Source organism: Hemiscyllium ocellatum, chromosome 1, assembly GCF_020745735.1.
Source record: "Hemiscyllium ocellatum isolate sHemOce1 chromosome 1, sHemOce1.pat.X.cur, whole genome shotgun sequence".
Lineage (NCBI taxonomy): Eukaryota > Metazoa > Chordata > Chondrichthyes > Orectolobiformes > Hemiscylliidae > Hemiscyllium > Hemiscyllium ocellatum.
The window spans coordinates 73963226-73985948 of NC_083401.1; the positions used below are offsets into that span (position 1 = coordinate 73963226).

Below are 22723 nucleotides of genomic sequence, written 5' to 3' on the forward strand. Positions count from 1 at the left end.
CAATCTCAGCACATATTTTAAAAATCCTGCATATTACTGTTTCCTAATCATCATCTACATCAATAAGCTTGGGGTGGAAACTAGCTCCCACATTCTAAAATATGGTGGGTTATTTCTAACTGCCTTTTGAAAACTCTATAGAGATAGGAATCAGTACATAGTTGGGAATCATGCCATTTATGAGACCAGACTCTCTCCTTGGAAATAAGTACTCTTCTGTTCTCAAATGCCAACAGAGTTCAAATCCATTATAATTCGAACATTTGTGAGAAGCCTGCAACCAGAGGCACTCAATTCAGAACGGCTACTACTTTCATCGGAAAGTCAATAACTATCCCATGGAAACAGCAAAATGCTTCCACAATGTTTAGAGCTGCATTCAGGTTCCTGTGCTTGATTGTCCAAGAGCTTTGTTTTCACCCTCATACACAATATTCAAATTCTTCTGTTACATCATGGATCTGGGACAAATTATTGGACAGTGAAAGTTTGCAGATGACACCAAAATTGGATGTATAGTGAACAGTGAAGAAGGTTATTTAAGATTATAAAAGGATCTTGATCAATTGGGTCAATGGGCTGAGGAGTGGCAGACTGAGTGTATAGAGTTATAGGGGTCTACAGCATGGAAATGTTTAATTTGGATAAAATTTAGATATTGCATTTTGGTAAAACAAACAAAGACAGGACTTACATAATTAATGGTACTCTTGTAGAACAGAGAGACTTGGGGGGTTCAGGTATATAATTCTTTGAAATTTGCATTACAGGTGGACAGAGTGGTCAAAAGTACATTTAGCATGCTTGCCTTCATTGCTGAGACCTTTGAGTATAAGAATTGGGACATCATGTTGAGGTTGAACAGTACGTTAATGAGGCATCTTCTGGATTAGTATGCAGTTCTGGATATTATTAAGCCGGAGAGGGTTCAGAAAAGATTTACCAAGCTGTTGCCGGGAATGGAGGGTTTGAGATATAAAAGTAGAGTGGAAAAGCTGGGACTTTTTCACTGGAGCATGGGAGGTTGAGGGTTGACCTTATTGAGGTTTATAAAATCATGAAGGACATGATAAGAGCCTTTTCTCTAAGATATGGGAGTACAAAACTACGGGCATATTTTTAAAGTGAGAGGAGAAGGATTTATAAAGGACATGAGGGGCACAGAAGGTGAACTACTAGAGAAAGTGGTGGATGCAGCTACAGTTACAGCATTTAAAGGACATTTTGATAAGTTCATGAATAGAAAAGGTCTGTAGGGCTATGGGCCAAGTGCAGGCAAGTGGGACTAGTTTGGGAACATGGGCGGCATGGACTGGTTGGACCGAAGAGTTTGTTTCCATGTGCATGATTCAATGACTCGATCGCTATAACTGATTAATTTCCAGAGTTTAGGTGGTATCCATAGAGTGCACTTAACTTTTCTATACTCAGCCATATGTTGGTATCATTTAGGGTGAATTGTATTGCTTGAAGACTAGCACCTTTGATGCTGGGAACCTCCGGAGGAGACCGAGATGGATAATTGACTCTGCACTTCGGGCTGAACAAGGATGTAAATCATCAGCTGTGCCTTTTAAAAAAAAACAAATCATTCTGGAGAAACACTGTAGGTCTGATAGTATCTGTACAGAGAAAGCTGAGTTGATGTTCAAGTCTCATGACCTTTCATCAGAACTGGACTCAAAATGTTAACTTTATTATCTCGATACAGATGCTGCCAGACCTATTGTGCTTTTCCAGCACTGTTTTTGTTTCAGATTTCCAGCATCCCAGTTCTTTGTGTTTATTTTAGCTTTAACGTTTTTCACTGATTCACTGGTCTGTCCTATCATGAAGGATGGGGATATTTGTGACCCCCTCTCTTCTTGAAGTTGTTTAACTGTTCACCACCATTCACTATGGAAATGGCAGGAATGCAGAGCCTAGATTTGATCCATCTGTAATGGCATCACCTAGTTCTGTCTATTGCATTTTACTTCTATGTGTAAATGGTCCTGTGTTATAGCTTTGGCAAGTTCACACCTCATTGAAGACATGCCTGGTGCTGCACTTGGTGTGCTCTCCTGCACTCTTTGTTGACCCAGGGATGATCTCCTGGTTTGATGGTAATGGTAGAGTGGAGAATATGCCAGGCTATGAGATTCCATATTCTGGCTGAATACATTTCTTCTGCTGCTGATGTTCCATAGACTTGTGCCTTAAAGTTGCTGGATCCATTGGAAGTCTGTTCTGTTCAACACGGTGATAGTGCCACACAACAGAGGAGCTTGTCCTTAGTGTGAAGATGGGATTTTATTCTCGATAATGAGTTTACAGCAGTTTACCGATACTGTGAAAGGTAAATTGGAGAGGACAATGTCAAGTAGGTTATTCCCTCTAGTTGGTTCCCTCATCACCTTCCACAGGTCAAGTCTGCAGCTATGTCCTTTAGGCTTCGACCAGATCAATCAGCAGTGATGCAATCAAATCACTCTTGTTCATGGACATTTAAGTCAGAATACATTCTGTGCCCTTGCCACTCTCAAGGCTTCTTCTAATTGATGTTCGACACTTCATGCATCACCACCCTTGAACACCACCCCCTCCCAACACAACTTGGACAGAATCCCCCCTCGTCCTCACCTTCCACCCCACCAACCTTCATATACAACACATCATCCTCCACCACTTCCACCATCTCCAAACAGACCCCACCATCAGAGATACATTCCCCAACCCCACCCCATCATCATTTCGAAAAGACCATTCCCTCAGTGACTCCCTTGTCAGGTCCACACACCTCACAAGCCCACACCCCACTCCTGGCATCTTTCACTGCCACCACACCCACACCACTCCCCTCAACTTTGTCCAAGGCCCCAAGGGATCCTTCCACATCCATCAGAAATTTACTTGTACCTCTATCAATAGCATCTACTGCATCCGTTGCACCTGGTGTGTTTTCCTCTACATCGGGGAGACAGGATGCCTTCTTGCAGATCATTTCAGAGAACATCCCGCAGTCACCAAACCCACCACCCCATGGCTGAATACTTCAACTCCCCCTCACACTCCATCAAGGACATGCAGGTCCTGGGCCTCCTCTACTCCCAAAACATTTACCACCACACACCTGGAGGAGGAACACCTCATATTCGTCCTTGAGATCCTGCAGCCACACGAGATAAATGTGGATTTTAACAGTTCCCTCATTCCCCTCCCAGACATTATCTGGACATTTCCGGAGGACAGAACCCCACTGGTCCTCACCTACCATCCTACCAACCTCCATATACATCATATCATCCGTTGTCATTTCTGCCACCTCCAAACGGAGCCCACCACCAGGGATATATTTCCCTCCCCTCCCCTATCAGCATTCCAAAAAGACCACTCCCTCCGTGACTCCCTCGTCAGGTCCACACCCCCCACCAACCCAATCTCCACTTCCGGCACCTTCCCCTGCAACCGCAAGAAATGTAAAACTTGCACCCACACCTCCCCCCTTACTTCCTTCCAAGGCCCCAAGGGATCCTTCCATATCCGCCACAAACTCATCTGCACCTCCACACACATCATTTACTGCATCCGCTGCACCTGATGTGGCCTCCTCTATATTGGGGAGACAGGCCGCCTACTTGCAGAAAATTTCAGAGTACACCTCTGGGACACCTGGACCAACCAACCCAACCACCCCGTGGCTCAACACCACAACTCCCCCTCCCACTCCACCAAGGACATGCAGGTCCTTGGACTCCTCCATCGCCAGACCATAGCAACACGATGGCTGGAGGAAGAGCATCTCATCTTCCGCCTAGGAACCCTCCAACCACAAGGGATGAACTTAGATTTCTCCAGTTTCCTCATTTCCCCTCCCCACACCTTGTCTCAGTCAAATCCCTCGAACTCAGCACCGCCTTCCTAACCTGCAATCTTCTTCCTGACCTCTCCGCCCCCACCCCCACTCAGGCCATCACCCTCACCTTTCATTTCCAACGCCCCTCCCCCAAGTCCCTCCTCCCTACCTTTTATCTTAGCCTGCTGGACACACTTTCCTCATTCCTGAAGAAGGGCTCATGCCCGAAATGTCGACTCTCCTGCTCCTTGGATGCTGCCTGACCTGTTGCGTTTTTCCAGCAACACATTTTCAGCTCTGGTGAATAGTCACCAGACTTGAAACATTAACTCTGCTTTCTTCCAACTGATGCTGTCAGACCTACTAAATTACTCCAGAATTTCTGTTTTTGTCCTCATATTACTAGCTTGGGTATCCAACCACAGTGTGATGTCCTCACCAAGCTGAGGTGTTATGCACCTATGAACCTTGTTGCTCACTGACAGGTTCTCACCTCTACTTATTCAAGCGGCAGTTATTTTAATTCTTCCAAACTGTTGACCAGGCTGTGTTTAGTACTCTTAAATAAAGCAAATGCTGCTTTATCAAGGCTGCAATGCATTTATCTGTGGCCACTTAATTTTAATGGGAGAATATTACAGGAGCCTATGCGATATGGATATGGTGAAATGTGTGAAAAAATTGACTGAGAAGCATCTCAAGGCCCATTTCAACATCTGGATAAACTTTGCTTTATTTTTATACTTTTCACAAGCAATGTGGTGAGGTTTTCATAAAGCAATGATGAGGTGCTAGTTGGTGGGCATTATTGATTGTCAAGCACATGGTTACAAGCTCAATTTGCCTCATTCATATTCAGATTCACTTTTTGCCAAATTGGAGACTGGTACAATTGCAACATTTAAGAGGCATTTGGATGGGTGTATGAATAGGAAGGGTTTGGAGGGATATGGGCCGGGTGCTGGCAGGTGGGACTAGATTGGGATGGGATATCTGGTTGGCATGGACGGGGTTGGACCGAAGGGTCTGTTTCCATGCTGTACAATTAAACAAGAACACAGTTTCAGTTGCTCTGAATGACTTCCATGTTGAACACCAGGGACCACGATCCACAGGTACCAGGTGCATGCATCCTTCACCTAGAGACATTTTGCCACGCCTCATGGCAAAAATCCTTCCAAAACACACAAAACCACCTCTGACTCAGCCAAAATAATGTAAGATTCAGGCTCAAGTGCTGTCCATTTGGTCACTAATCAGCACCAAATTTAATATTGATATGGGACTTAGTAATGGCCAAATAGAAGTCAGCAGGTACTTTCTCCCTGTGAGTTATTTGGTGTTTGGAACAGAAAATGTGTTATCTTGTCAGTCCAATATGTATTTTAATGGTCAGAATTTCTGACTGCACTACCGTGTACATCTGTATTATATGAACTTATCATGACTGTTATTTTGTTTTGTATTCAGGCTTCTTATTGGCTCTCCCTGGGAAGGACAACCCATAAACAGAACTGGTGATGTCTACAAATGTCCAGCATTCAAAACCAGCAATCCAGAATGTGTGAAGCTAAACTTAGCTGGTAAATGAAAATATATTTTCTCTCATAAAATCATTGAGAAAGTATTTATGTTCACAAAGCACTTGGCTCTAAGTGTGACTAAAAGTGGTATATTTGACCAAGCAAATCAAAAACAGGCAAGTTAAACTGCTCAGTTTACTTGTGTGACAAAATCGAGAATTGAAGGGTATGAAGAGCTGAATAACTAGCTGTCAGGGAATGCTGACGTTATGAGGTCGCCCTATTAGCTTACGTGCAGTCAGACTTGGCTGCCTTTAGACAGATGGTTTAGATGTCTGTTAAAAAGCTTCTATTAAAAACAGAAATGGCGATTTTTTTAGTGAACAACCTGGGGCATTTTAATGGCTCATCCACAAGGTGGTGAGGATTCAAAAGTCCCCATCCCATCACTGAATCTGAATAGTTTTGAAGCTCCTTAAGCAATAATTGAATTGCACAAGGTAGAACCAATGATAATTAACAAACCCCATAATAATAGGTTGCCTACACTCAGTCTCTGCAGGCTAGTCATTCAATGCACATGGAAAGGAATAAAATATGTTTCTATAGCTCCAGTTTCAAGTCAACTTCTTGCTACAATATTATTCTTGAAAATAATTAATCCAGTCCTTGGTTTTCATACTCACTGAGACTTTGGTTCTAACTATTTGCTTCTGTACTGAATACTGAGATCTTGGAAAAATTCTGAGTTCTAAAGCAGGAGATATTGCAATCAGAGCTTCTTCTATATTCGGCAGGAAATAAGGAGATTCTTAACCACAAAAATGACTAAGATATCCAACCTTCAGAAAAAAAGATTGGAATAGCAAGAGGATAGTTTTTTCCAGTTTGGTAAAACAGCAAAATTACCAGGCAGTGAGGTTGTTACTGCTGCATTACCAGTTCCAGCTCCATTTCCTAAGCTAATTGTTACACTCAGTAAATGCCAGTAGAGCTTTATTTCCCCACCAGTTTTGTTTGGTCTGCTTGTTTACTGCTCCTCCCCTGCTGCCTTGATAAATATGACAACGCAAACAAAAGTAGCAGTGCCAAGGTGCCAAAGTTCATTCAAGAACCCAAGTGCACTGACCTTTACACCCCTAGCTGACTCTCTGTTGCTGCAAGTATATATCTCCATCCCATAGCATTTACCTTCTTGATGGCAAAAATCCCACCAAAGTTTGTCCTATCTGGGAAATTATATATAAGTAAGTGAAATGAACCAGTTTTACAATGATAATGGGTTGGCATACAAATCAGTCACCCATCATGGGACCATCACAATGAAGAGGAGGGGCTGTACAGAGAAAGCTGGCTTTGACCTTGAATACCACCTCTTGGAACCACAGGATATTTCTCGCAATTCAGAAGGAGGCTCCACAACCTCACCAAAAAACTGCCAAAGTAGTTAGCTGCCCATTGTTTTTATACTCTCTATATGCCACTTAATCATTCATTAATCTCAGTTAAATTAATTATTTGTATTTATTCATTCATGGGATGTGAGCGCTGCTGGGATGGCTGGCATTTTTGAACATCCCTAATCGGTCGTGTTAACTGGCTTCTTGAATCACTCTAGTCAGTGTTATGTAGGTTGGCCCATAGGGCTGTTAGGGAGAGAGTTCCATGGAGAAAGTGAGGACTGCAGATACTGGAGATCAGAGTCAAGAATGTGGAGCTGGAAAAGCACAGCAAGTCAGGCAGCATCAGAGGAGCAGGAGAACTGACGTGTCGGGCATAAGCCCTTCGTCAGGAAAGGCTTATGCCTGAAATATCGATTCGCCTGCTCCTCGTATGCTGTCTGACCTGCTGCGCTTTTGCAGAGAGTTCCAGGGTTTTGACTCAGTGACAGTAAAGGAATGGTAACATAGTTCCAAGTAGGGATAGTGTGTGATTTGGAGGGAAATTACAAATGATGGTGCTCGTATGCACAGGTATTCTTTGTTTCCCAGGAAAGAATTTGCAGATTTAGAAGGTGCTGACTGAGAAGCCTTGGGAAATTGATGCAGTGAATTTTTAAGATGGCATACAGCATAGATGAGGTTGCACCTTTGGCAAGAGGATGAAACATAAGAAAATAGAAATTGGAATAGGAGCAGGCCATTCAGCCCCTCAACCCTTGACAACTATTCAATAAGAGCATGGCTGGTCTGCTCCAAGCCTCAAGTCGTGCCAGTTCAGCAAAGCTGTCAACTCACAAAAATTTCAAACCACTATCTACCTCCTCTTTAAGTGATCTAGCCTCCACAACTCTCTGAGGATGAAAATTCCAGACATTCATACCCTCTGGTAAAAGCAATTCCTTATCCCTTTGTTCTGTAACAATGTCTCCTAGTTTCAGATCTCCTCATGAGTTGAAACATTTTCTCAACAACTACCCTGTGAAGTCCTCACAGAATCTTGTAAGTTTGTCTTCCCCTCCTTTCCACTGTTTGTATTCTGCAGGGACCATTCCCTTTGTGACACCCTGGTCTACTCCTCCATTATTCTTAAAATGTCCTCACTCCCCTATGAAATCTTCTCATGCAATTGAAGATAGTATAACATCATGTAACTCTGACCTCCTCACAATCCGAAGCCCAAATACACCTTTCAGGTGTCACAGCACTTTATTTAAACCTTTTTGCAATCTAGACTATTTACTGCTCAAAATGCAATCTCCCTTACAATAGTTAAACCGAACACAAACTGGGTGACTATTTTTTTGGAACAGCTCCACTCTGTCCATAGAAATGGCACTGACCTTTCAATTGCTTGCCATTTCAATAAACCATCTTGCTGTCATGCTAATGTTTCTTTCCTTGGCCTTCTATCGTGTTCCAATGAAGCTCAATACAAGGTGAAGGACTAACACCTCATTTTTCACTTTGGTACTTTTTAGCTTCTCTGCCTCAATATTGAAAGAGTGTTAATACAAACATAATCACAAATCTGAAGTGGTTGGAATGAGCTGGTAGCTAGAGAGAGGCTAGCATCATAAAGGCAGACCCTATATATTTAACACATTGATCTGAATGGTATACTTGCACTCATATTTCATATTTTCACATGTTTCTCTTGATTGGACCTGTATGGAGCCAAGTCTAATGATATTATACTGTAGGAAGGATGTGAATAATTCAAGTACACATTGAAGAGGTTTACAATAATGATTCCAGGGATGAGATATTTCAGTTACAAGTTAAGATCAGAAAAATTGGGCCTGTTTTCCTTGTAGAGGAGAAGGCTAAGATTCATAGAAGTTTTCAACATTATTTTGGAGTCTGAACAGCGTGGGAGAGATAAACTGTTCACAGCCATAAATGGATGAAGAACCAGAGGCACATTTTTGAAGTGCTTTGCAAGAAAAACAAATGCAATATGAGAAAAAGTCTTTTCACTCAATGAGTAATTGATTATGAAATACCTAGAAGTGCATTAGAGGCAAGTTCTATTGAAATCCTCAAGAGGGGATTGGATGATTATTTAAATAGTAACAATGTGAAAGGCAAGGGAGAAAGTACAGGAGAGTGGCAGTAAACTAAAATGCTCAGAGAGTCGGTGTAGTCATGGGGGGTTGAATGGCTTCTTTCTGCACCATAACAAATCTGTGGATCTATATTCCAGTTGCAACAATTTTATTAGGACCATGCAATGTAATAACTAATATGCACAGCAAGCAGAAGGTGTAGGGAGGATTGATTATCAGATTTTCTTGGCTATGTTTGACTTGATGCTCTCAGATTCAGACAAATACTCCCCCTCAGCCATGTAGCTGCACACAATCTGAAGTTTACCGCCTAGGCTGCAGATAAGCAGCCTTTAACTCATTGTATATGCATGGCTGTGCAAGAAAAAAAACCATAAGTGGCCAAACGTGTAAAGGAGCAGGTCAGACAGCATCCGAGGAGCAGGAAAATCAACATTTCGGGCAAAAGTCCTTCATCAGGAATAGAGGAATCAAGAATGTGCTCTATTCCTGATGAAGGGCTTTTGCCCAAAACATCGATTTTCCTGCTCCTCAGATGCTGCCTAACCTGCTGTGCTTTTCCAGCACCACTCTAATCTAGATTCTGGTTTCCAGCATCTGAATTCCTTGTTTTTACCCTGTTTTTACCTAAATGCGTAAAGAAATTTACTGCAACAAATTAGAGGTACAGTGAGGACAACCAAAGCCACTCCCAATTATGTGCCACTGTGCGAAAATTTCTGGTGGCTTGGTCCAGCTGGACATATTGCAGGCTGGTGATGTTGGTCTCCTGGAACATTGGTATAATTCTGTTATATATGTCTATGCTCGACTGTTGGTTGGCCAATGTGTAAAATGATTTTCTCAAATTTGGCACAGGTACTCAGATATAAGTGAGGAGGGGTGCAGGTTTAACTGGTCTGGACATGCTTTTGCTCTCGGTATCTTGGTCAATGTCATGTGGCCCACTGGCTTCATTCTTATTCTCAACACAGTTTGATATAATTAGACTATCTGCCAGGCCGTTTCAGAGGGTGATTGAAAGATTGTCCCATTTCCAAGAATCTAACATGGTATATAGGCCCAGTCTGGGCATGAAATAGTTTATATGTCCGTCCTAAAGGACATTAGTGAACCAGATGGGCCTTACAGCAATCCAATACTTTCATATATACCATTACTACAGGTCATTCTGCGAGAACACGAGTTTCATTAACATGAATTTGCTGTAACATGACTGATGAATTGGGGACACTGTTTTCAAGTGCAAACTTGACTGTAATATGATTACATTGCCAACACTTCAAGCACTGTCTCTAAAGCACAATTTTTCTGTAGTGCAAGTTGCACAAGAACGCAACTGCTGCATAATAGAAGAACTATCTGTATAGTCACTTTGGTTCTGAGATTTATTTATTAGCTGAATTTTAATTCCTCAGTCACCATGGAGGGATTTGATTTTTTTGTCTTTGGATCATTAATTTAGGATCTGGACTATGAGTCAAGTTACATAGTCACAATGTCTCTGTATCAGTTTCTTGGACATGATCAATGGGTGTTTGACAATGTTGGGAAAGATACTTCACAAAAGCTGACCCCTGGATCCTGTGGACTTGGATCTTTGAATACATTTATAAAAATAAGTTTGATGTTTTTGATCTTTACATGCATATGCAAGTACTGAGAACCATCTTGGAGGATCTGAGGCAGATGGAAGAGCTTACAGCAGAGTCCCTCAGTGCCTTTGTCCAAGTATTTAACATGCATGTTAGCTTGAATAAAATGTCTGTTTGCATGATTTATTCCTCAAAATCTGTTCTTTACCAGAACTGTACATGTTTGCACATGTATAGAGAGGATGAATGAGTTCATAATATTACCCTCCGGTTAAAGTTTAAAATGCAATCTCAGATAAAATGGTGGTCACTTCGAGCAGGTACTGGACATAATGAAAACTATGGAATTGTACTCCAACATAATACACATTAATTCCATATAGGAAATCATGAGATAAAATGAGAAGTAATGGTCCTAGGTGACTTCCTTCAGTTTTCTTACCTTCCTTGTATAACTGAGAGCAAAAATGTCCTAAGTAAGTCTATAGATGATAGAACATAACCAGACTGCAAAACATCTGATAGTTCTCAACAATATTGTAAATTGTACAATTATGCAGAAAACTCATAGTCACACTATTTCCATTGTTGTTTTTTACAGAGTTTTTAACTGTTCCTAACATCACTGAAGTTAAAGACAATATGACTTTGGGAATGTCATTGACATTAAATCCTAAAGCAGGCTTTCTGGTAAGAAACTTAAGTTCCATTTTGAATGTATTTATGGTACTACCAAATAAGAGTTGCTTTAATTCCACTGAATGCATAAAGAAACAAAAATACATGAAAGTTTTTTTTCTGTCAAGTACAAGATGTGAACTCTGCACCCATCACAATGACAGGTTTTGAATACAAAATGAAAAATTATAACAAAAGTGTTGCAACGTCAAGCGATATAACTATAGAGAAAGTGTTCAATGAATTGGCAGGAAAATAGTGAAAGATATCAGTCATTGCTTACTCCCATTGATGTTTAATATAAAAAACTATAACATGAACAAAATGGTGCAATTTGAGCTGATATGTATTTGACTTATGAAACAAGCAATAAAGGTTCTTCTGCATTTTGGGGCAATTCATAGGAACTTGTTTTCCAGACTTGACTCATAGAGTCATAGAGTCATAGAGATGTACAGCATGGAAACAGACCTTTCGGTCCAACCTGTCCATGCCGACCAGATATCCTAACTCAATCTAGTCCCACCTTCCAGCACCTGGCCCATATCCCTCCAAACCTTTCCTATTCATATATCCATCCAAATGCCTCTTAAATGTTGCAATTGTATTAGCCTCCACCACTTCCTCTGGCAGCTCATTCCATACACGTACCACCCTCTACATGAAAAAGTTGCCCCTTAGGTCTCTTTTATATCTTTCCCCTCTCACCCTAAACCTATGCCCTCTAGTTCTAGACTCCCCGACCCCAGGGAAAAAACTTTGTCTATTTATCCTATCCATGCTCCTCATAATTTTGTAAACTTCTATAAGGTCACCCCTCAGCCTCCGATGCTTCAGGGAAAACAGCCCCAGCATATTCAGCCTCTCCCTGTAGCTCAGATCCTCCAACCCTGGCAACATCTTTGTAAATCTTTTCTGAACCCTTTCAAGTTTCACATCATCTTTCTGATAGGAAGGAGACCAGAAATGCATGTCCTGGCAATTTTCTCCAAATTATTCTTTGTTTATTTTGATCTTAGAATATGGGCGTTGCTGGCTAGGCCAGCATTTACTATCCATTCCTAATTGCTCTGAAAGAAGTGGTGGTGAGTTGCCTCCTGAACCTCTGCAGCCAATGTGCTGCTCAAAAATGAATCCAGTATCTTATGATGAAGGGAAGGTCATTAATGAAACAGCTCAAGATGGTTGGGCTGACGACACTACCCTGAGGAACTCCTGCAGAATATCCTGGAATTGATTTGACTGACCTCCAAAAACCACCTTCCTTTTCAGTAGATATAACTTCAACTAGTGGAGAACTTTCCCCCTACTCTTAGTTTTCCTCGGGCTCCTTGATGCCACACTCAGTCAAGGACAATTGCTTTCCTCTCACCTCTGAAGTTCAGTTCTCTTGCCCATATTTGGACTAAGGTACCATTGCAAACTACCTCCCCATCTTCAATCTGTCTTTCTGCCCAAGGTCCTTCAGTATGGATATGGTCCTTCAAATCCATTTTCAACTTTTTGGAAACCATACATACCTACATCAGGAGCTTGCTCTGGTAAGTATCAAAATAGCCCATAGCAAAATCAGAAATAACACGCAATGTTAACACAAAATTCTTCACGCTTCTTGACCTCCCTCCACAATTCATCCCACCTTCCTCTTCCACTGCCTCTCCTTCAATATCCAATGAATGGAGTGGAACATCTGATTCCATTCTTAACAAATTAGATGACAGCTAGAGAACCCTTTCTACTATCAAAAGCATTCACAGTACAACCTTGATTATCCAAATATCGATTATCCAAATTTCGGATTATCCGAACAAGATCTCAAGGTCCCAATGTTTGGGCAAACTGTGTTATCTGAACATTCGATAATCCGAACAAAACACTCCCTGCCTGTGTCATTTGGGTAATCGAGGTTGCCCTGTATCCTTGGCCGCCACCTGTTTATCATCTGAACTCTCCTCCTCATTGACATCCCCAAAAACACAGCAGGCTGGATTCTTACAGTGTTGGAGAGACTCTATCAACCTTTAAAAGTGTGGGCTGTGGAAGCCAATTGTAGGATTCCCAGTCTGTGTTTTGTCAAGGCAGGATAAGGGTGTGATCTGATGCAGGTCTGGGCCTGTACCATGAAACACCAATCTTTCCAGCTGCATCTGAGGATTTCAGGAATAGGTATCTGCTCACCCTCTTCAGTTTTGTGAAGTTCAGCCAACTTTTCAAGAAATCATAATTTATGGTCCCTCTGAGATATCATGAATTGCAGGCTGGATGAGGGAACCTTTTGAATGGTAAATCCAAAAAGGTTATACCAATGCCACTTTGCCATCCCCCTACCCACCTCTCATGGCTCCTCATTCTTTTCACTCTAAGTTATGCCACTCTGCCCACACCCCATGGCCTCGTGTAATTAACACCAGCAAACTGTAGCCTTCCACCTACCTCTGAGATTTCTTATGTGCAAGTGCTTTAGTGTCCTGTATTAATGTCAGATAAAATGGATTTTGGCTCCATGGTTAAATAGTCTAACTTCACTGTCTAGGTACACACTTTTAGAATGGTCACAATTCGTAAATTACAAGAGGATATTAAGCTCCAACAAACTTTTCCAAGTTTCAATCACTGGGAGTAAAAGGAAATTCGGGGATGGAGAAGGAAAAGATTATAAACTGTTTTACTGATATTCTAAACTATATTTGTTGCTTTTTTTAAAAAACTTTCAGACATGTGGACCACTTTATTCTTACAAATGTGGAGGTCTATATTATGCAGCTGGTGCCTGTTTGAGTGTAAGCTCCACTTTCCAAGCTGTAAACACAATAGCGCCTACAGTGAAAGGTATGTAAGCCAAAGAGCTCGATTCTGTATGACTTAACAGATTTCAATAAAGTGAACATATATGGCATCTGTGTTCAGCACAATTTCCAATTTAGGGAGAAATAGTCTCCATATTCAGGAATAAAAGCAACCCACAGATTGTTTGATTATTTTTCATTAAACATTTCCCATAAGGGGACTTGCTGAAAAAACAAACAATGATGTTAAAAAATGCTTGCTCAGAAGATACTTGCATATGTCATTGCCATGTTTGTAGTAGCAGCTTTTAGATGTATTTGTATGTATGTGCGCTTTAACAAAAATGTTGATCCTTTTACTTGGCCTTTTTTTGGCTCTTACATTGAGAAATGATGTTCAAGCCAGTAAAATTTGAAGAAAGGCAAATAGCATCAATCCAATGACTTTGAATTGATGAATTAACACAAGATTAGGGAATATTCTTTCTCTCAAGAAACTTATCTTTATTAAGTAATCTGATAGAGACTTGCTCAGTGACCCAGAAGTAAACTAACACTCAAATGCAAAAGAAAACAGAAAATATTGGAAACATTAAGTAGGTCTGGCAGTATCTGTGGACAGGGAAAGAGAGTTAATATTTCAGATTCAGTTTCAGAGTTAAAGTTTTCAATCACTGCAATCATCAGGACTCAGAAAGGTTAAAACTGTCATTGGATATCTACAAATAGAAAGCAGGAGGGAGACAAAAGAATGAAAGCTCTGTGATAGGGAGTAGATTGGTAGCCAAAGGGAGTGGTGTTAAGAGAAGTAAAGAGACAAAAGCTGTATTCAGACATTCATGAAAATCTGTTTCTGTCTCTCCAAAGATACTGGCAGAGTGGCTGAGTATTGCAGCATTTTCTATTTTTATTTCAGATTTCCAGCATGCATATATTTTGTTTTGGTAATGCTCTGGCTCATTTATTGCATCAGGTTTTTGTACAAGTCATAGCAAATTACAAGTGTATTTTTAGCGTTTTGAATCTTTAATTTTTATAACAAACTACAGCACAAAGAAACTTTTCCTCAACAATGTTTGGAATTGATTTTAACATAATTTTTTTTTCCAATCTCTTTTTTTCAAGTAGATTTCCCTTCAAATGTTTTTAATAACCACTTACCCAGTGAAATTCATTCTGACAGTAATGGAATACTAAGCAAAAACAAAAGAGTCTAATATTGTTTCTGCCATATGCCAATTTATCAACTTTAGTAATACCACAGTTAATATTTGTTGAAATCATGTTTAATGCATGGATTTTGCTGTGACTTCAATGAGGCAAAACTCTACTTGCATGTTTACAAAATGTCTAGATAGGGCTAAAATTGAATTCATCCCCAGCCTTTCATTTTAATGACATGGCCTTTACAGAGCTAATCCATTTGTTCTACATCGACATTAATGACAAAACAAGTTCCACCTTTTCCAGATGTTTGTTTTCTATGAGAACAGCACAGGGGAGTAGATTTATAGTAGTGTCAGGCACAGGCCAGAAAGCCAATGATAGCATCTCCGCATCTAGTTCCAGAAGCCCCAGTGAAGTTAAATGTCTCCTGCTTGGTCATTATCTTATCTTGGGTGTGTTTGTGCTTCTGAAGGCTAAGACCTTGCCTTTAGAGTTGATGCCCAATTAGTGGACCACCAGCTCTACAACTCCAGCATAGCCATTGAATGCAGAGGCCATGGTTTTCAGACAGCAGGTGAGCAGGAGCAACAGCAAACAATGGAGGCCCAAGAAGAAGGTGAATGGGGGAGGGTGGTGCTTCAGGGACAAGTTATGTATATCTCATCATGGGTATGGAAGACAGTGAGGAGGCAGGGTGACTCTTATAGTGAGGTCAGTCTCTGTCAGTAGTGCAGTCCATCATGCACTATTGGGTGCCCAGGCAAGAGGGTCCTGCGTGGAGTTTGCACATTCTCCCCGTGTCTGCTTGGGTTTCCTCCGGGTGCTCCGGTTTCCTCCCACAGTCCAAAAAATGTGCAGGTTAGGTGAATTGGCCAAGCTAAATTGCCCCTAGTGTTAGGCAAAGGGGTAAATGTAGGGGAATGGGTCTGGGTGGGTTGCGCTTTGGCAGGTCGTTGTGGACTTGTTGGGCCAAAGGGCCTGTTTCCACACTGTAATCTAATCTAATCTAATCTAAACACCTTATCTGAGCCCAGAGACAGACTGCCTGATGGCCTGATCCCAACACTTGGTTCCCAGTGGCAATAGGATGATGCCCTTACATGATCCTTGCTTGTATTCATGGCAGGAGAAAGTGAGGACTGCAGATGCTGGAGATCAGAGCTGAAAATGTATTGCTGGAAAAGCACAGCCACTCAGGCAGCATCCAAGGAACAGGAGATTCGACATTTCGGGCATAAGCCCTTCTTCAGGATTCCTGAAGAAGGGCTTATGTCCGAAACGTCGAATCTCCTGTTCCTTGGATGCTGCCTGACCCGCTGTGCTTTTCCAACAACACATTTTCAGCAGTTGTATTCATGGCAGCAAAGCCAATCTCTGGCTTCCCTGTCCCCAACTTAAATGAGGGGACTCATGCAGAGGATGATGTACACCTAGATTAGCCAGCCATTCTAAGACTCAAAGGAGGAAGGAGCCATTAACTTCCACCTCACAATGTCTCATTGAATTACTGTGAGGAAAATATCCCTTCAGTGTCCTTGTCTCTTATATGCTTACAACTTCCATATGAGCTAATTATAGTTGGTGGATGGGTACATTAGCAATACCAAAGATGAAAACAGGTCTTGCTGAGAATTTTACATAGAACATTACTTTCAACAGCTTTATCCCACATGTTTCCCTGCCCCTGCTGATTATGCTGACTTAGGCTAAATTGGTTATGGTTGTTAGGTTGTTGTTATTCTCTGCTTCATCCAAAAAGACAATTAGCTATGGGTTAGAAATAAAAGTGAGTTTTGTCATAATGGGAGGATTGTAGTCAAGTCTATTGACATGCAGAATGCATGTGCATACATTGCCAGCAACAATTAGAAGTGGGAATCTACGCTGAATGCTTCTCTTGCTCTCCTACCCAAAAGAACTGAGATCAGTTCTGGTCTCACCACTATCACCCAGGAAGCGATAATTGAATTCAGTTTATGTAATGTTTGCATGATGGATTTGCCCATCTGTAGGCTGAGAACACCTCAGGGGATCCAGAAACTGATCAGGCAAACCTACAAAATATTCAAGAACTATGAATATTTATGATGCATTCCATAATATAAAATTCCTGAAAATGTACATGCTTCGCAAATTAGACAAGCAATTGTTTGAAGAAGGTTTTATTCGCAAAATCGTACATAGCAGCCATGTTCCAGATTCAGAAACAGAAGTTATTGGAAAAGCTCAGCAGGTCTGGCAACATCTGTGAAGAGAAATCAGAGTTAGTGTTTCAGGTCTGATGACCCTTCTTCAGAGGTGTTCTGAGGACATCAGGACATTATTCAAATGAGCCACAACACACTGCATTACCTTGGAACTACAAGAAGCCAAGGAAAAACACCTATATGATGTATTCAGGAACAATGGGTACCCGATAAGCACAGTCTACCAATTCCTACAGAACAGGCCTAAACAAGACAACACAACACAGCCAGAGACTTTAGCCACCCTGCCATACATTAAAGACATCTCAGAGATGATGACCAGACTACTCTGGCCCCTAGATATCATGGTAGCCCACAAACCGACCACCACACTGAAATAGCTCCTGATGAATTTAAAGGACCACGTACCAACAACGCCAGCTGAACAAACATCATATACAAAATACCCTGCAAGGACTGCAACAAGCATTTCATTGGACAGATGGGCAGGAAACTAGCCACCAGGATACATAAGCACCAACTAGCCACCAACAGACATGACCAACTATCACTAGTATCCATATACACAGACAAAGAGGAACACCAGTTTGACTGGGACAATACATCCATCCTGAGACAGGCTAAACAAAGACACTTAGGGGAATTCCTAGAGGCCTGGCATTCAAACCGGAACTCCATTTACAAATATATCATTTTGGACCCCACTGACTAATCTCTCAGAAAAGGAACTGGAAGTGATATATCACCCACCACAACAGACCAAGACACACAAATAGCAAGTGGGACAAAACACCAGCGTTTCATCAAAGGCTCACAGATGCTGTTACCTAGCATGGTGAAAAAACATCTGAGGTCAAATCTATCAGCTCAGCGAGCAAACTTACAACCTGAACATTTCACTTGGCAACTGAAGACTTGTGCTTCTTCAATTATCTGTTCCAATGCTGCAACAGCATATTATCTACCCAACAAAGTCAAATATTTTCCAGGATTTTTTTAGTCACTCATGGGATTTAGATTGCAGAACAGTCCAATATTTATTGCCCATACCTAACGGCTCTTGAGAAAGTGGTGGGTGAGTTGCCTCCTTGAACTGGTGCAGCCAATCTGCTTTAGGTAGACCCCCTGTGCTGTCAGAGGGGTCCCTGGCTGTTGGAAAAACTGCAAATTTAAGAAAAAGGGATCACTAACGTGGATAAGTTGCTATCAGACCATTTCCTAGCAAGTAACCTTCACTCCTGAAAAATATACCTTGTGAAAAATTACACAGAAGTGACAACACTTCAGGGAATTGGCACGGCTTGACTCTGCATTAAAATTGCTGATATATCCAACTCCTATACTCTGTTCTTCCAGCCAGTACTTAAAAGTTTGCTTTCCATGCATTTCCTTCTAAATTGAAAATGAATATGTAAATGTATATTCAGGACAAACCAAATAGGCTGGTCTGACTTTAACAGAAGCCAGTTTGGTGTTACTGTGCTCAGTGGTACAATCTGTCAGATGACTCAGTGTCATACCATATCTCTTTTTTGATTTAGAGAGAGAACATTTGAATGATTTTGAATTATACTGAGTCAAGGAGCAGGAGATGGATATTCTTTGCAGTTTTGCTGAGATTACATAATATTTCTTCTCCATTGAGAGAACATGTTACACATTTCTCCACTCAGTTCAGTTCATGAACTTAAGGTGAACCTGAATTTGACAGGCCGCTGCCCTGTGATTTCTGTCAGCTTTGTCAACACTGCAAACCTTTGACATCACAGAAGACCTCCTGCAATATTTGTATTTTTGGTTTTATCTGAAAAAGATCTTTACTAACATGTTTATAATACTGCTGCAACAACATGAATGGAGGCATACATACCCCTGGATTTTCAATTTTTTTTAAGATTTAAATTTAGATGTATGAGCATGAACATAAACATTTATCAGCACTGACTCATATTGGTCTTTAAATGCTTTTTCCTTAGTAATACCATATTTATGCATTTTACAAACACTTCTGTACTTGGCCATTTCATTTCCCATTGATTTTAATTGCTTTAAATTTCAAGATAACGCAATATGTTCAATCTTAATGTCTATTTTACAATTTGCATATTGTGCAACATCTTCCCAGGCCCTGAACTACATGGGCTACAGCAGGCGGTGTGAGAAAATCCAGCAAGATGTTGCGTGAGACCATTCTTGAGATCGAAAAACTACATTTTCCAACCAATCAGAGCAGGTACCTGGCAACTCCTGCTCACTGCTGGCTCCTCTGAAACTCCATCTTGAAGACCTGGCACCTAAGTCTCAGGCCACGCTGTATGAGCAGCAACTACATGCACTCCACATCCACAGTCAGTTGGCATCTGACATGTGTAATCTCCTTCACATCATCATGGCATGTATCCAAGCATCTTACAGCAAGCACTTATTTAAATGGTGCACCGTGGAGCTCAAGCACATAAACTGGACCAAGCTGCATTGCAAGGCTGCTCCCTCACTGTGCATGTTTAACTGGTGGAAGTGGGAGTGTGCTAAAGGACAGGGACATATGTTAGCCATGGGAACAAGGATTGGGGAATGTTCGGCTGAAATGCTCTTGAGTGAGCTAGAGTTGAAAAGATCGGGCTGAGACTCTGCTTAATACTCTTTCCTTCTTCATCATCATTCTTCTTCATCAGGAATATTCCCTACACCACATGGAAGATATTCATCTCATGGAGACTCCATGTGATGTCACTGTGGCAGACCGAAAACATCAGCATTTTGCAAACCACTATTGCATTGCAGAAATCTAGCAGAACTGTCCGTACAGCAGAATTGCTGCATGAGGACTCTAATAGTCTACAGGATGAGCTGTGGATCTGATTGTAGCACAGTTCAACTTTCCCACAAAAGTTCCTGGTAGGAGTCTTGTGTCCTAGTATCTCTTATTACATGGGATGATGGAATAAAACAGGTTTGTTTTTCTGAACAATTCTGGTAACTGTGTTTTTCTTTATGTGATAAATTATCTTAAACGATTTTGTTTGAACAAACTAGTGTTAAGGCAATTTGGTAAGTCCATGCTTCCACTGGAATGTCTCACCTGTCGACAACAGAAATTCAAACCTCAGGCCTGTGTTACCTGTAATATATTGGGAATGGACATGGCAATACGTTGGTGATGTACTTCATGATGTAACAATAACATCAGCAATCATGCGCAAGAGATTGTGAAGCAAGTCAGTTTGAGTGGAATAGTCAATACATGTGGGAGATGTACATTTGGGGAACAGTGTTATACACAATAGTGTGAATGAAAGAGGTTTTGGAAAATCACCATGGTAGGGCAAAAGTTACTCTTGAGTATATTGATTTGATTTGATTTGATTTGATTTATTATTGCAACATGTACCTAAGTACAGTGAAAAGTCTTGTTTTGCGTGCACTACTTGGAGACCATAACATATGAAGATCATAGGGCGATTCTACAGGACAAAGAATACAGGGGTACAGTTGTAAAGGAGGTCCACAAAAAGCAAGATCAACATTAGATGCGAAATTTGAGAGGCCCATTCTGAAGTCTAACAACAGCATAGAAGAAGCTGTTCTTGTATCTGTTGGTACATGTGTTTAAGCTTTTGTATCTTCTGCCTGATGGAAGAGATTGGAAGAGATTATGACTGGGGTGGGAGGGTCTTTGATGATATTGGCTACTTTCCTAAAACAATGAAAAGTGTAGATGGAGTCAACAGATGGAAGATTGATGGACTGGGCTTTGTTCACAATGCTCTATAGTTTCTTACGGTCCTAGGCAGTGTAGTTGCTGTACAAACCATAATGCATTTAGATAGAGTAAGGAGTAACCATTACATGCCACATACTACCAAAAGCAAAATAATTGTACGGAATAGTCACATAGCTTGTAAGCCATAAGTGTCATTGCAACCACACAAAAATAATAACTCTAATTTCTGTCATTGGTTGGTGAGATAACCCACTGGCAGCACATTTGGTTAATCTCCCTTTTGCATACCCAAGTTGTGCTTGAATTTCAAAGTTGTCTGCATTTGTTATTGTACTGCTCTTTAAAAATATTGTTGAATGTTAGTTTCTAATTTAAAAGTGCAACAACTTGTAATTGCAGCTTGCAAGTCACGGCTTGACATTGTGATTGTACTTGATGGTTCGAACAGCATATATCCTTGGACTAGTGTTAACAACTTCCTTATAAAACTGCTGGAAAAAATTGAAATTGGACCTCAGCAAACCCAGGTCAGACATATACTTGTTTTATTTAAATATTTGTGTTGGTTTTACTACTTAGTCAACTGGTCTGAAAGATAATTTATACAAGAATCATAACAGTCTCTGCTGCAAGTAATCCCAAAAAGGATTTATTCACTGAAGCAGGAAAGCTAGTTTTGAAGGCACTGGGACAGACTCTGAATGTACACCCGGTGCAGATGGGGAGGCAGCACAGAAGGCATGCAATACTCGTGATGTCATGTATTGGGGTGGATAACAGCAAATGACGGTCGATGTAGGCAGTAGTGAGAGTGGTAGTGCATGACCCTTTTTGGAAGGTGGATACAGAGTGAGTCGTCTTCAGCCTTGAATCCCCATCCTTTTGGTAGTAGTCCTGTAACCCTCCCCCTTGAACCCTCCTCAATGATTGACATATGAATAACCAGTACTGTATTTGCCCCAGACCACTGACCAACTTCAGTGAGCAGCCCCAAGACATGACTAACCAATCTCTGACCCCTCTACTTCTCTAGTTATATAGATTAGATTAGATTAGATTAGATTAGACTTACAGTGTGGAAACAGGCCCTTCGGCCCAACAAGTCCACACCGACCCGCCGAAGCGCAACCCACCCATACCCCTACATTTATCCCTTACCTAACACTACGGGCAATTTAGCTTGGCCAATTCACCTGACCCGCGACTGGAAGGCAAGAACACCGCTCTAGCACAGGTCAGATAGGGGCCATCTCAATGGAACAGGTTCCACTTTCCTCAGTATTGATGCCAGTGTCCCACAAATTGGACTCAGTCCTCCCAAAGCAGCTTTAGAGTCACGTATTCATCTCTCTAATCAGATTTGTCCAATGCCAATTTGCATTTGGGTCAGATAATGCAGAGATTATGGTTATAACATAAAGCCATGGTTGACATTCTGAATGCCACTGGATACAAATTCAAATATTATCACCCATCCACCATATTACATACTACAAAGCAGAGCTGCTCATTGCCAGCAGAAAATCTAACCAACAAAGCCTAATTGGAGGTTTATTCTTTCTCTTTCTGTGGCCCTTACTATCCCTACAAGTACAAATGTATGTTTAAACTCAGCCACATAGCAGCATGAACAGAACATGAATGAAGAGAAAATTGCCAAATAACAAGATACCATGGGCTGCTTGTTTACCATCTGGCTT

The 22723-nt window shown here is 41.2% G+C and overlaps 1 protein-coding gene across 1 annotated transcript in view; it reads left to right on the plus strand.

Moving 5' to 3' along the window:
• Positions 1 to 22723, plus strand: part of itga1 (integrin, alpha 1) — a 216134-nt gene that overhangs the window by 31822 nt on the left and 161589 nt on the right. The window contains exons 3-6 of the mRNA XM_060822674.1: positions 5306 to 5418; positions 11063 to 11151; positions 13854 to 13968; positions 21423 to 21550. Of these exons, the coding sequence (XP_060678657.1) occupies positions 5306 to 5418; positions 11063 to 11151; positions 13854 to 13968; positions 21423 to 21550 (445 nt within the window). The remainder of the gene's footprint in view (positions 1 to 5305; positions 5419 to 11062; positions 11152 to 13853; positions 13969 to 21422; positions 21551 to 22723) is intronic.